Source organism: Cebus imitator, unplaced genomic scaffold (genome assembly GCF_001604975.1).
Source record: "Cebus imitator isolate Cc_AM_T3 unplaced genomic scaffold, Cebus_imitator-1.0 Scaffold198, whole genome shotgun sequence".
NCBI classification, from domain to species: domain Eukaryota; kingdom Metazoa; phylum Chordata; class Mammalia; order Primates; family Cebidae; genus Cebus; species Cebus imitator.
Window position 1 is genome coordinate 1,777,745 of NW_016107513.1, and position 14,357 is coordinate 1,792,101.

The 14,357-nt window shown below is 40.3% G+C and overlaps 1 protein-coding gene across 2 annotated transcripts in view; it reads left to right on the forward strand.

The window, feature by feature from the left end:
* Positions 1–14,357, forward strand: part of DNAJC5B (DnaJ heat shock protein family (Hsp40) member C5 beta) — a 69,395-nt gene that overhangs the window by 15,763 nt on the left and 39,275 nt on the right. Inside the window, exons 2-3 of one of the 2 annotated variants that reach the window (XM_037745367.1) lie at positions 1,091–1,213; positions 9,205–9,340. In XM_037745367.1, the coding sequence (XP_037601295.1) occupies positions 9,222–9,340 (119 nt within the window). In that variant the 5' untranslated portion in view covers positions 1,091–1,213; positions 9,205–9,221. The other variant, XM_017547473.2, reaches the window with a different exon arrangement.

Below are 14,357 nucleotides of genomic sequence, written 5' to 3' on the forward strand. Positions count from 1 at the left end.
TTCTCTTTGAAACACAGCTACAGTTCCACTTTGCTGAAGCATTTTAGCACTACTTAACTTTTTGAAACTAACGTTCCATGTAATACTTTAAAACGAAGATTAATGGTTAAGGAGAGTGATTAATTGTGTAAAACGACTTTTACTAAAAGTGTTTCTTATTAGATTAAATTTGAAACAAACTAAAACATAAGTTTTTAAAAGCTACTCACAAGTTCACCATATTTATATAGGAACAATTTTCATTTCATCAAAGGACACTGTCCTTAAGCTGAAGTGATGCTGGAACTTGGGTATTTAGTTCTGAATTTGTTTGTTTTTCTTCTCCTTCTTCGTGTTTCTTCTTCTTGTTTTTCTGTGATGATGGGCTGCTTCATAAACTCTGGCTGGAAATCTGAAGGTATCTAAAAAAACAGTGCCCTCTAGAGGCGAGAGTACTCTGAATCATTCACGCAAAATTACCTGAAGCTTGACTTCTTGTCTTGGTAAGCAGCACACTTAAACTATTCCTTCAGCCCCCAGGACCCCACTGTGCCAAATTCAGGAATAAAACCTGCCTAATGTAAGACTTTTTCAGTCTGTAGGATCTTACTCGAAATCATAGGAATTATTGTCTCACAAGACTTTTTAATGTCTGTGAGAGTGTGAGCATTGCTTTAGCAAGAGATGCCTTAACCCTTAAAACCACCTCAGTCAGTATTGTGACTCAGTGCCTCTTAACTAGAAGAGTGTTAAATATGCAGATTTGAAAATATTGCGTTAATAAATAGCGAGCAATTAAAGTTTCCCCTTATTAATGTTGCATGGTCTTTCCAGTAATTTTAAATCAGCTGATCAGTACTAGCCTTAAACCAAAAAGAAAATAAAGTTTGAAGGAATCCATTTCACATGTCAGGAGATGAGCTGATTCCTTAATGGAGAGTCCTGGTGGAGATTCTGGAGTCAGTTCCTCAGTGGTGTCTGGTTGAACCAAGCACCAGTCAACAAAGGATCAAAAGTGGGATGTGGCATATGTTTTAGTATCATTTCATGCCTTGTAATTGCAAGCTTTACAGTCATGCATGTTTTATTCTCTCTTTGTTGTATTTTCCAGAGGGATAACCAATTGGCTGACAGAGTAACAAATGAAAAGTAACCTGACTCTATTGACCTGCTTAACCCCGCACGGGGGGAAGGATGGAAAGGAGCAACTGTTTGCTTTAAAACAGTGGAACAGGTATGGAACAGCCGCTTTTGTTGTTGCCCTCTTTTATTTCCTTGCACATCTACTTCCAGACCAGTTGAAAACAGCAAGTTGTTCCTGTTTGCGGACACAGAATCAGGGCTCGGGGTTCCAGGAACAGGTACCGGGGATTACTAACAACATTCTAAGTTGCCCCATCTTCAGGTTGCCGTTTATATAAGGACCAGTGCAATGAAAATACCATTGTTTTCTCTTCTCTCTCTCTCTCTCTCTCTCTTTCTTTCTTTCCTTCTTTCTTTCTCTTTCTCTTTCCTCCCTTCTTTTTTTTTTTTTGAGACAGAGTCTCACTCTGTGGCTCAGGCTGGAGTACAGTGGCGTGATCTCAGATCACCACAACATCCGCCTCCCTGGTTCAAGCGATTCTCCTGCTTCAGCCTCTTGAGTAGCTGGGATTACACGCACCCACTACCACGGCTAATTTTTGTATTTTTAGTAGAGACAGGGTTTCACCATGTTGGCCAGCCTGGTCTCGAACTCCTGACCTTGGCTTCCCAAAGTGCTGGAATTACAGGTGTGAGCCACCATGTTCAGCTGAGACCATTGTTTTCAAATAGCAAATAACCAATCATGCTAGGGAGAATTATTACTTTTAAATATAGGATTTCTATTTTGGATGTGCATTTAGCTTTAAGATACATTATTTGGGCTTATGGGAATTTTGTTTCATTAAATGAATTTCTATGGAGGAATCATAGAAGTAATGACAAAATGGTAAAGCATGTTGATTTTCCCAGTGAATGCCATAGAAAGTGTGTTTGCTGTGTTTAATGATCTAATCTCCTCTGCCCACATTCATTTTCTCAGTTGTGAAAGGACTCTGCCAAGAAAGGCATTGACTTTTTCAATTTTTTCAAAATGCACATAATAGATATAGGTGAAGTTTCTTTTGTTTTGAAAGGAAGACTTCATTTCAACATGAAAAATTTAGATCAGCACTCTTAAGACTACTGGAATTAGAACCTTTAAAATTTCTGTTCATTTTGAGTCAGTGCTTATTGTCACTGGGGGGCTGTACCTTCTTTCAGTTACATCCATTATCAAGAGGCACGTGATACCTGGTTTGGTAGTCACTCTATAGAGGTCAATGCTTTTTGTAATATTAATGGCTTTGTCGTGCAGCTAGAAAGTAATTTTAAGTTCAGAAGATTAATATCATGTATTGGATGTTTAAAATTAAATCACTTAATGACTTTGCTCAACAAGATTTTTCTCCCCATTGGATGCTTGATAAATGAGAAACTATAAATAAATAATAAAGACTTGAAATTTGCATAGAAATATTATAATTCAAAAGGTTACAGGAAGAAAGGGAGTTTTAAGAGTTGCACTTTAGATAAGGAATTTAAAAAAGGTTATGGCTCCACTATTTAAGGTTACTTAAGGAAGAGTTTTTTATGTTATTATGTTCTCAGGACATAACATCTTTACACCATTAAGGGTTTCAATGTATTACTCTATTGAATCTGAAACTAAATATCAGAGAAATCAATAATATATGAAGAATCTGGTTTCTAGCTTAACAGGAAGGCAGAAAAAGTAGTGTGTTGTTGCTGCTCGAGGCACAAAGCAACCTTATGGTCTTTTGGTTCCTTCATGTTTCAGTCTATAGAGTCAGCCAACTACTACCCACATTGATCAACTATCTTTTGCTTGCATCTTAGCATAATGCAAACGGACTTTTTAAAAAAAGTTTCTTCATTAAAAGATGTTGTCTGTCTAAAAGGGAATCTTTGAGAATAGGGCAAAAGAAGATGAAACACAATAAACTGTCTATACCACCCATTCTGAATATTGATCAATCCATATCATAAAACAAGTTGGCTACTGGATTTTGTTTAGCAGGAATAGATTATAATGTGATTCAATTTCTAAATGAAGTGATGATTGGAAAAAAAACATCATTAACCAAAGGATTAGCTAGCTACCGTGTCAAAGGATTAGCTAGCTACCGTGTCTTCTTGGATGTGAGTTTCTACATATGAAACTCTTTGAAAAATGGAATCTGTCCTTTTTTTTCCCCACTGGAAAAGGAAGGGTAAAGAAGCAAAGGTCTAGGGAAGGGAAGGATGGGCTTCAGGCTGTTTCCAGGACTGTTCTCTGGAAGGAGCTGGGAGCAGTCCCCACCTGGACCCATCTTCCCTTTTCTACACCTGGGATAATTTTAAAGGAGGCAGCTTTGGAGAAAAATGTCCACAAAAGGCGCCAGAGGGCTTTGCAGCCTCCCCGGGGCTGCTTTCCTCACCCTGGAAAGGATACTGGACCAGATCCAGGCACCCTCACCTCCAGAAACCCTACAGTCTTCCTCTGTGAAAATCATGAATGCTGACGTTAGGCTGCTTTGCTCATGGACATTGGTGTACCCAGTAAAAGTGCTGCCCAATGCCAAACCTAACATGCTGTCACCACCCAGTCAGCAAGGAAATAAGAACCAGGAGTTTTATGGAATGGAGAGGGGAGAGTGTTTCTTCATCGATGGTAGGAGCAAGCTTAACAAAGACTAGAAACACTCAGGGCTATGGCTCTTGTGGTTCCCATAGCCCTGAGCCACAGGGCTTCCTGGAGGTGCCAAAGGAGATTTTGACTCAGAGGCCAGGAATGTTCTTTCCTGTGTGGCTTACAAACTGGCCTCCCTGCAGAAGTTCTGAAATTTTTGCATAACCCACACGTTCCTCTACTTCCAGCTAACTCTACTTTCCTAACTAACTCCTTCAGGAGCTCCTCTTAGTCCATGTGCAGGCTCAGTGGCTGTGCAGAGGGAAAACACTTGCCACCGTAGCCCTTAGCTCCCACTGCGCCCTCCTGTAGCCCCTCAACTTGGACAGAGACACAGGGCCCCTCACGACCTACAACTGGGCACTAGTGCAAGGCTGCTACAATTCAGCATCACCACTATTCAGAGTTCCTGTGGGGATCAGATGAGATACTGGTTGGGGGAAATCACTTGTAAAGCATCTTACAAATGTCAAGTGTTACTTCACATGACACTCTAGTAAGAACACGGGCTTTAGAACCAGATAGCTCTAAATTCAAAACTCACCTGTGTGAACCTGGGCAAGTTGCTTTACTTCTGGGAGACTCACTTCCCTGATTTATAAAATGAGGTTGCAAAGCAGAGAGGTATATGCCTATTGCCCCTCAGGGGCTACCAGCCACTTGTCTTCCAAGAGACTTCCTATGACAGCATTGATCACCATATCATGAACTTACCGTGGTCAAAACAGTAAAAGTCTGTCCCGTTCTCAGCCTTGGAAGCTCAACCAGCTGAGTTGGCGGCAGCCAGAGAGCAGGGCCTTGCTGAAGGCCACACTCCCTGCAGCCACGTTCTCTGGATGGGCACAAACTCTGGATGTCTGTTAATTTAAGAAGGGAAACAGCTATCCTTGGAACCAGACCACTTGTGTCAACATGACCAATTCATGTCCTCCTTGTGGGTGGATCTTGACAAATCATGATCAGATGCCAATTTATTCATTTACCAAGAGACAGAATTGTCTCTGAGACCAGGGGGAAGAACTGAATCCATGTGACCAGTGCCTTCTCTTCCTTGAGAAGGCTTATATAGAATGCCAGATAACAACCAGAAGGAGGCTTGTGAGCATGGAGTTAGATGAGTCCAATGTTTAACAACAAAGGCTGAAATCCCCGGATGAGGTTCTCTCAAGAGCAACCGCCTGGCCAACGGGGCCTGAGTCCTTTCCCTCCTTCCTTGCAATAGCGCTTGGATGGACCAGCCAGCATTGCCCTCCGCATTTGTTTTTCTCTGCTTGCCCATGTCTGCTCATCCTCCTGAATAACTGACACAAGAAGAACCTGACACTGTCAGTTACGATTATGCAGTTAATCAGGTTTAATCAGGTTCTATCAGGTCTTGCAGGCCCAGGAGCAATTTATCTCTTTAAGATGATTTTATGATAAGACAGCTTTTTCCTGATCCAGCATGCACCAATCTCCCATTTTAACTGTCAGAAAACCATTTTATTTATCTTACTCCTAAGCTTTTGGGGGTCTCTGTTGCCCTCAAGAACTGATAACAGGATTAAATGCTACCACATATGAAAGTTGTCTTTCTGGCACATAGGAGGGGCTCAGTAAAGTCTAATTCCCTGTTCTCCTTCCCTTTCATGCAATAAAACAGCTCTTAAGACTTTTTATTACAAAGATTAATAGAAAATAGGATTCTAGCCCCTAAGGAGCTCAGAGTGTGAAGAGACATGTGAGTGAATAATGTTTTGTTGAGCATAACAACCCTGTTGTTCCCAGGCCCACTGGCTATGGAAACAAATGTGGCTTTCCTGGAATTCATGTAATTCATTCTGCTGTGCTGCTAGACCTCACCTGTACAAATACAGGCCCCCATCTCCCTCAAAATCCTCCCAGAGACGTACCAGTATGCAGGTAGAGTTGCAGAGAGGAGCTTTAGTGTCTACCTTTGATCCCCATTATCTCCATTAATATTAGTCCACATCATCCCCATTCTAAATTTGAATAAATGATGTTTTCTTTATCCCAGTTAAAGTATACACAAAGCAACCTAAAGGCAACCCCCACTCAGCTGCCCACCCTCACTCTTCCTGCCCCTTGCTGGTACTGAGTCTTTCCTACATTGTGATTCTGGAGCTTCCAAACACCCCAGATATTTCTGAATATCCCTAGGGGGTAATTGCAAATGTTTTCTGAAATCACTCTGAGCCTTCTGCGACCAGCCCTTCTCCTATCAGGCCTGGAGCTAGGGGAAGGGGTAGGCAGCAGTGTTCCCTGACTGTTCTGCCACTTTGTCGCTACTTTCTTTGTAGAAAAATGTTGGCCCAGCCTGGCCTGGGTGCTGTCTGTCCCTATGATACAGTTTCAAAGTTGGAAATCTTTGTTCCTTTTAATTTTTACAGACGGTTCATGCAAACATCTCTTCAGTCTCTAAGTTCTCCCCCAGGAGAGCTCAAAAACATGATACTGGGCAGGGCAGGAGACCAGTGGGCAACATCTGGTCTAGACTCCCCTCTTCTTCTCTCTCAGCTACATCCCAATCACAATTTCCTCCCTCCTCTTTCAGCCCCCAAACCCAGAAGTCCTCTTTCATGTTGATTTATGCAAATAGCTGACCAAGAAAGTCACTGGCCACCAAGGTCGTGAGGTCCAAGGTTAGAATAGATAAAAGGGCTATAATAGAAAAATATGAACCAAGTTCTATAGTAGCAAGTGGTAGTATTGCTTTCAGTTCAGACTTCACCTTTTCCGTGAGGCTGTCCCTACCAATCCCACTCAAGTTAAGCACTTACTCTTGAATCACCCAGAGGACATTTGCCAAATACCTAATACGTGCCAGGCACAAAGTGAGGCTTCTGATGGCACGATTCCCAAGCACAAACCTCTCCTCTAGGAGATCCTCCTCTGTTTGATCTCTATACTTGGTACTTCTCTGATTCCAAACACTAGTTTCATTATTGGCTTACACATTTGAATCCCATATTAGTCTGCAACCTCTCTGAAGACCTAGCCCGCACTTTAGGCTTTTGAATAACTACAGTTGTCTGAATAACAACATTTTGGTCAATGTCAGACTATATATACAATGGTGGTCCCGGAAGTTATAAAGGAGTTGAAAAATTACTATTGCCTAGTGACACTGTAGCTATCATAATGTAGTGTGACACATGACTCATGTCTGTGGCAATGCTGGTGTAAAGAAACCTACTGCATTGCTCATTATATAAAAGTGTACAACGATGTCCTAGGCCTTCACATTCACTCACCCTTACTCACTGACTCCCAACCCAAACAACTTCCAGTCCTTCGAGATCCATTTGTGCCAAGTGTCATACGCAAGTGTTTTTTACCTTTTTAAAAAAATCTTTTATACTACATTTTCACTGTACCTTTTCTGTGTTTAGATGTGTTTATACAAACAAATACTTACCATGGCATTAAAAAGTTGCCTGCAATATTCAATACCGTAACACACTGTACAGGTTTGTAGTCTAGGAGCAGTAGGCTAGACCATATAGCCTTGGCGTATAGTAGGCTCTACTATCTAGCTTTGTGTAAATACACTCTGTGATGTTCACACAGCGACAAAATCCCCTAAGGATGCATTTCTCAGAACATATCCTCATCGTTAAGTAGTGCATGACTGTAATTGAATTGTTGGCTGTGGCTGTTATCAGAATTCGTGTAGTAGATTATCTTCAGTAAACTGTGTATCTCTTTCCTGGATTAGTGACAGCAAGATCCAAGTAGGAAGCAAACAAAGTGAGTCATAGGGCAGGATGCTCACAAGCACGAAAACTGTGCTTCTCTGTGCCTTGTTAAAATTGATTTTACGACTCTCCATTGATTTATGAGAATCATGACATCTATCTTATTTCATGACATAAATAATGAAAAGGAAATACATTTTTCCCTCAAATTGAAACTATCAAAATGGGTTCTTTTGGATGTTGCATATAGAGAAAAATCGATAAAGCAGACATAACTCTTATCTGTATTAGAAATGTCAACACAATACATTTGAATCTACTGGGTTTGAATATCTTAGTTTATCACTATTACTTCCCCAACATAGTCCTTCCCAAGTACCCATAAGCTACATTCAACTTAAAGACAGAATAGATGCAGTGATTTAAGAAACATCCGCAATGGTTAGTCTGGCTTGGCGATGCTCGGGGAGCTGCCACTGGTGTTTAATTGAGAGAGTATAATGGCACCTAGGAGTCCTGGTTGACAGTGATCAAGACCTAGCTGAAACACGCAAGAGAAAATATGTGTGTACATTTGTACATGGAGAGGAATTTTTATTGGCTCAATCCAAGGAAGGGCTGACAGGCAAACTGTGGTAGGGTAAGAGTTGCAGGTGGACCCAAGGACAACTGGAACCAGGAACTGAACCCCACTGAGGCTTTCACTTTCTCAATTCAAGCCAGCCAACAATACCCAAATGTTACATTGTATAGGTTTCACCATCTGAGAGACTGTTCTACATTTTTAAAATCCTAGGGAAGGATTCTAATTGGTCTGGCTTGGATCAGGTACTTCCTCCTGGTCGACTGACATCAGGTAAGACTGAGGTGGGTCTCAGGAAAAGCACAAGTTGCAGTGGGGACCTATCTACTCCCCACAAAAAGGAGAGCTAAACAGGTAACAGGAAAATTATCTACTACTACAATGATCTCAGGCCAGAACACCCCAAAAGGCATTTGTTAAGTTGGCCTAGATGGCCTCTAACTCTACATTCTGTAGTCTTAGGATTGGAATTATTATGTTGACTCATTTATTTGACAAATAAAAATTGTGTATATTTATGGTGTACAGGTTGATGTTTTGACTTATATGTACATACATTGTGGAATGGCTAAGGTAAGCTAATTAGCGTACACATTAGCTCTTTTCTCATTTTGTTGTGTGGTGAGAACACTCAAAAGCTACTCTTGTAGCAATTTTCACATACATATGTAATATATTGTTATTGGCTATTGTCACCAAGTTGTACAACAGATTACATGAACGTATTCCTCCTATTTAACCAAAATTTAGTATAATTTGAACAACACCCCTCAGCCACTGTTTGTTCCATATCCACCACTTCCATTGCTGGCTAAATTTGGAAAATATGTGAAAAAGAAGTTAAGCAAATTCCAGAAAAAACCAAAACATCAAAAAACTCTACATTTGCCTGGCCTGTGAGGATTAATTCTCAACAATTCTGAATTCGCTGGGTGTTTAGATGACATTTTGCTTCTATTTAGCCATGTGGACAAAGCCCTGCTCCATTTGCATGGCTGCCTGTATTCTTTAACACCCTGCTTCAGAGCTCTGCTTTTGGCTCTCCTAACCTTTTTCTTCCCTCCTTTTGCAGTCGGTACACAAATATTCTTCAGATTGTCATTTTACAAAAGGTCAAAAATGAGCTGTCTGCCCCTTTGGAGAGTGGGAAGTAGTGTGCATAACCTTCATGGCTATTTTCTCCCCTTTAGTTTTGCAGCCTTAGAAAATGGCATGTAACATACCTAACCAAAGACAGCGGACTCTGTCAACAACAGGAGAAGCTCTATATGAAATTCTCGGTCTGCATAAGGGAGCATCAAATGAAGAAATTAAGAAAACCTACAGGTACAGAGTTCAATGGTGATATTTCTTGTGCTACTAGTGACAGTTATTTTGTGATTGGCAGGTGCCTCCGTTAACGACACAAGCTTCTTGCCAAGACCAGGTAATCCAAATTTTAGATCCAATGTTCCCTGCTCTACAACATAGGAGTTAGGAATAGACAGTCATGACCTTGATTTTATGAAAGAATTTACTGATGATGCTGGGCCTTAGGAAAGACTTGGAGAGAGGGGGAGAGAGAGAGAGAGAGAGAGAGGGAGAGAGAGAGAGAGAGAGAGAGAGAGAGAGAGAGAGAGAGGAGAGAGAGATAAGTGAACCAACCACAATCAATCGCTGGCTTTTTTTGTTTTCTGGGACAGAGTCTCACTTTGTTGCCCAGGCCGGAGCACAATGGCACAATCTCGGCTCACTGCAACCTGCACTTCCCAGGTTCAAGTGGCTCTCCTGCCTCAGCCTCTCGAGTAGCTGGGATTACAGATGTGTTACCACCACGCCTGGCTAATTTTTGTATTTGTTTTAGTAGAGATGGGGTTTCACCATTTTGGCCAGGCTGGTCTCGAACTCCTGACCTCATGTGGTCCACCTGCCTCGGCCTCCCAAAGTGCTGGGATTATGGGGATGAGCCACTGCACCCAGCCAATTGCTGTCATTTAACCCATCTAATATAGCATCACTGAATCAGGTAGAGAAATTCTTTTTTAATAAAAGGAGTTTGGTGAAATGCTGTATTTGTAAGCTATAGTTCTCAAGCCCTTAATTTTGATCTTTTATATTTGATCTTTTTCCAAGTTAGTTATTTTTGGAAAACTTTGAAATGTCTTTTTAAGTATCCAAGGAATAAAAATATATTAAGGGAGAAATGCTACCACTATAACCCAAACATCTGAGGGAAGATGTTTGAAAATTAAAGTCAAAGGGACAAATCCCCAACTCAAACCACAAAAAAATCATCTCTAGACCAAAGTCTAGAAAGGCCTATCAGTGATGAAAGAAGCACTGGTTCCCGGCTTCCTGCTACATGAGACTTTCTGCCCTGGTACTGTAGTATGTCAGTCCTCCAAGGATGCCATGATGAGTTTAATGAATTTCTCAAAACTCTGATATTTGTCACACCAAGAAAGCATGTAGCCTGTCTGATACTTGTCTTGACAATATTTTGGTACCGTTTAGGACATTTTGAGGTATTTAACTGTCTGTTGGATAGTTGGAGGAAGAAAGATGTGTAGACCGTAACCACCTTCTGGACAGGGAAGCTGCTTTCAGAGAGAGAAAATCTTTCCAAGACAGTGTTTGTTTGTTTGTAAGTTTAGAGACAGGGCCTCACTCTCTCACCCAGGCTGAAGTGCAGTGGTGTGATCATAGCTCACCACAGCCTCGAACTCCTGGGCTCAAACAATCCTCCTGCCTCAGGCTTCTGAGTAGCTAGGACTTCAGGCTAGCTACTCAGGCTATCAGGACCACCATGCTTAGCTAATTTTTTTAAATTACTTTTTTAAAGAGATGGGTTCTTGCTTTGTTGTGCAGGCTGGTCTTGAACTCCTGGCTTTAAGCAGTACTCCCTCCTTCGTCTCCCAAAGTCCCAGGAGTGCTTTGACAGTTTCACATTGAAGCCTACAGTTGCTAAGACTCAGGTTATTTCTTACACATAGTTTTAAGTGGATGAAACAACCAGAAACTTTTGACTTGTGATACTCTACCATGAAGGACGTGGTGATAACAGAAATAGTGGAATGATTTGTGCTTGTAAACATTTAAGAAAAACTTGTGGGTTTTGGTGACTGATGATTAAACTGTTTTCCAACTTGCAAGAAAAGAAATGTTGAGTACAAAATTCCTTTTCTTATTGTAGAAAATTTGCAAATTACTATAAGTGAAGGCAATTATTTATCCATAATCCTACCTACCTCTGGTGATAATTATCATTGATATTTTGTTTCCGTCTAGTCTTTTTTTTCCTATCCAGAAAAGACATTTAAAAATCAGGTTGTATTCATCTATATTCTTGAACTACCTCTTTTTTTAACAAAGTCTTATGAAAATATCTTGATGTTATTAAATAGTCTGATTTTTAATGGCTGTGGTCTACGGTTATTTGGTAATTTATTTAATCACATTGTAAGCTATTATTAAACATGTAAATTCTTTTAATTATTCCTTATACTTAATATCCTATACATATATTTTAATGCATATTTTCAATTACTTATTTTTTATGAAGTATAAAGCTATGCCTTTATATGGTAAAAGGATCAACATATAAATAAAAGTTTCAAATTTTAATCAGTTACTTCTTGATTTAGTCTTGAATTAAGTTTTTTAAACCTATCTGTTTTTTCTTACTGTACCGAAGTTTAAAATTAGGCAAATTTGTTAGTCATTTCTTTTAAGATTTTTGCTTTACCTATTATGGTTTAAAGGTAACTCAGCCTTGTTACAATTACAACACTATAAAAATATTCACCTTGTCTGCTTCTAGCACATTTATGATTTTGCTTTGACACTAAATCTTTGATCCAATTGGAGTTTATTTTGGCATAAGGGATGAGGTAGAAACCCAGATCTAATATTTTTCCAAATCCTTAGCCAACTAATACTTATTGAGTCTCTATTTTTATCTATTAACGGGAAATTCTTTGGCTTTGGATTGAAACCTTCATCATGTGTTATAGGGACCGAAATGCCTTTAAGAAGCATGTTTTGAAGGAAAAATGACAATGGTGCAACTTGGAACCAAATAGCTACATGGAAATGGCAGAGTCTGATCAAAGTCAAAATCAATTTTCTAGTTTATATTTTCCTTAGATGCTACCTAGAGAAAAGTCTTTGCTGTTTCATTTTGCCCTAGACCTCTCCAGAGGAGTGGGCCTGGGAGCTGCTCACCCCTGTTGTTGGACACTCCTGTTGGTGGACGTCCTTGACTGAAGATCTCTGAACTTGACTATTAAGGCTTCAGGCTGGGACACTGTGCTGGGGGAGGGGAGGTGGGCGGGAATGCCCTAATTGCATCGCCAGTTAATTGATTTTTGTAATATCTACAAAAATGTCCCCCAAAATAAGGAGGGAAAAAAAGTGACATCAAACTTCCTTGTAATTTTTAAAATCCACTTTACAAATGTGACTTTTAATTGCCTTTATTAATTTTGTAAGCTAAAATTTCAGGTCATATGTTAATTAAGGCATTAATTATGCTTAGTTGTTTGCAAGTTTAATAATTACAACATAAAGTCTATTCATGTAATTAGCGTCTTGGTATTAATTTTGTTTTAATGTCATACAAATATTATTTTTTCAGGTGATTAGGGTACTAGTATGCTGCCAAAAGCATCTACTTCTACTAAATTACACATTTGTATTCTGCAGTTATTCAAAATGTATGAGCAAACTGGAAATCTACTGAGAATATTATTCTTATATTCTGGGATCTGGATCAAAGCAGTCATAATATAGTGAAATTAAAAGTCAGTGAAATTTAATAAAATTACCAACTGTTGAATCCATACACTACTTGGCCAATGTTACAATCTTTGGCTGTGCTTGAAAACAAGGCTGAGTTAGAAGACTTCTTTCTTCTTTTGCATTTCATGTTTCATACAATAATATATTCATCTGATTAAAATGAAAACAGGTATATAACAAAGCCTTTCTCTTACCTCATATCCCCCAAGTCACTTCCCCAGGGGAAACAATATTATCAATTCTTTGTGTACCCTTCTAAAGAGGTTTTACGCCTACATAAGCACATATAGGCCGGGCACAGTGGCTCATGTCTGCAATCCCAGCACTTTGGGAGGCCGAGGAGGGTGGATCACTTGAGGTCAGGAGTTCAAGACCAGCCTGGTCAACATGGCAAAACCCCATCTCTACTAAAAATATAAAAATTAGCTGGGCGTGGTGGCACATGCCTGTAATACCTGCTGCTCGGGAGGGTGAGGCACAAGAATTGCTTGAACCTGGGAGGCAGAGGTTACAGTGAGCTGAGAGCCAAGATCATGCTGCTGCACTCCAGCCTGGGTGACAGAGTAAGATTGCGTCTCAAAATAAATAAATAAACAAGTATGTATACAGGACTTCCAGTCTAAGCAAGATGGTGTAGACTTTTCTATTCCTGCTGAGCACAAATAAAAACCTTGGAAATAACACAAGAGACAATCAAAAGAGAACTCTGAAAGGTAGAAAGAGGAAGGTTAGTTTGTCCGAAATCGCAGGTCACAGCATCAGGGCATCTTATAATCCCTTCCACCCCAACCCAGCAAAAGATAACCCAGGCCCAGCTTTTCCCAATACCCGGTCTAGCAAGAGAAGGCATCCAGGTAGCCTTATTCTTCCACCAAATTGAACAGAAGTCCCGCCAACAATGCTAGACAAGCCCCACGAAACAGCAAGGGTGCCAACGGAAAGCCTCCCATCTGCATCTTGCCAGGAAAGTGCTGTCTTTTCCCACCGCCAGCCTGGGACTCCTCTCTCTCACCTAGAGACCCCACTTGACAGAGGACAATTAGTAAGGGGGATTCCACCACAACAAACACCCAGCCCAGGAAATGCTTTTGTCCTCGCAAGCTGGAGACTCCCTTCCTTCATCTAAAGGCACCTGGCTCCTCAGCTACTACCAACAAGGAGTGTGGAGAGCCTCAGAAGCAAGAGACAAACCAAACCAACCAAAGAAGCACTGTAAAGACTCTGAAAGGTAGATTGTTACTGGAACCACTCACAAAAGTAGGCTAGGACCTGCTTGCTAACCCTAAAAAAGGGAACTGCTTGCTAAAATAAAACAATTTAAATAGAACCCAGAATCTCCCAACATGATAGTCAAAATACCCAGATACAATCAAAATCACCCATCCTACAAAGATGCAAGAAGATCACAACTTGAATTAGAAAAGACAATCAGCTAACTCCCATGCTGAGATGAACCAGATGCTGGAGCTGCCTGCAAAGCATTTTAAAGCAACCGTCAGAAAAAAATTAACAAGTAATGACAAATTCTCTTGAAGCAAAAAAAAAAAAAAAAAAAAAAAAAAAA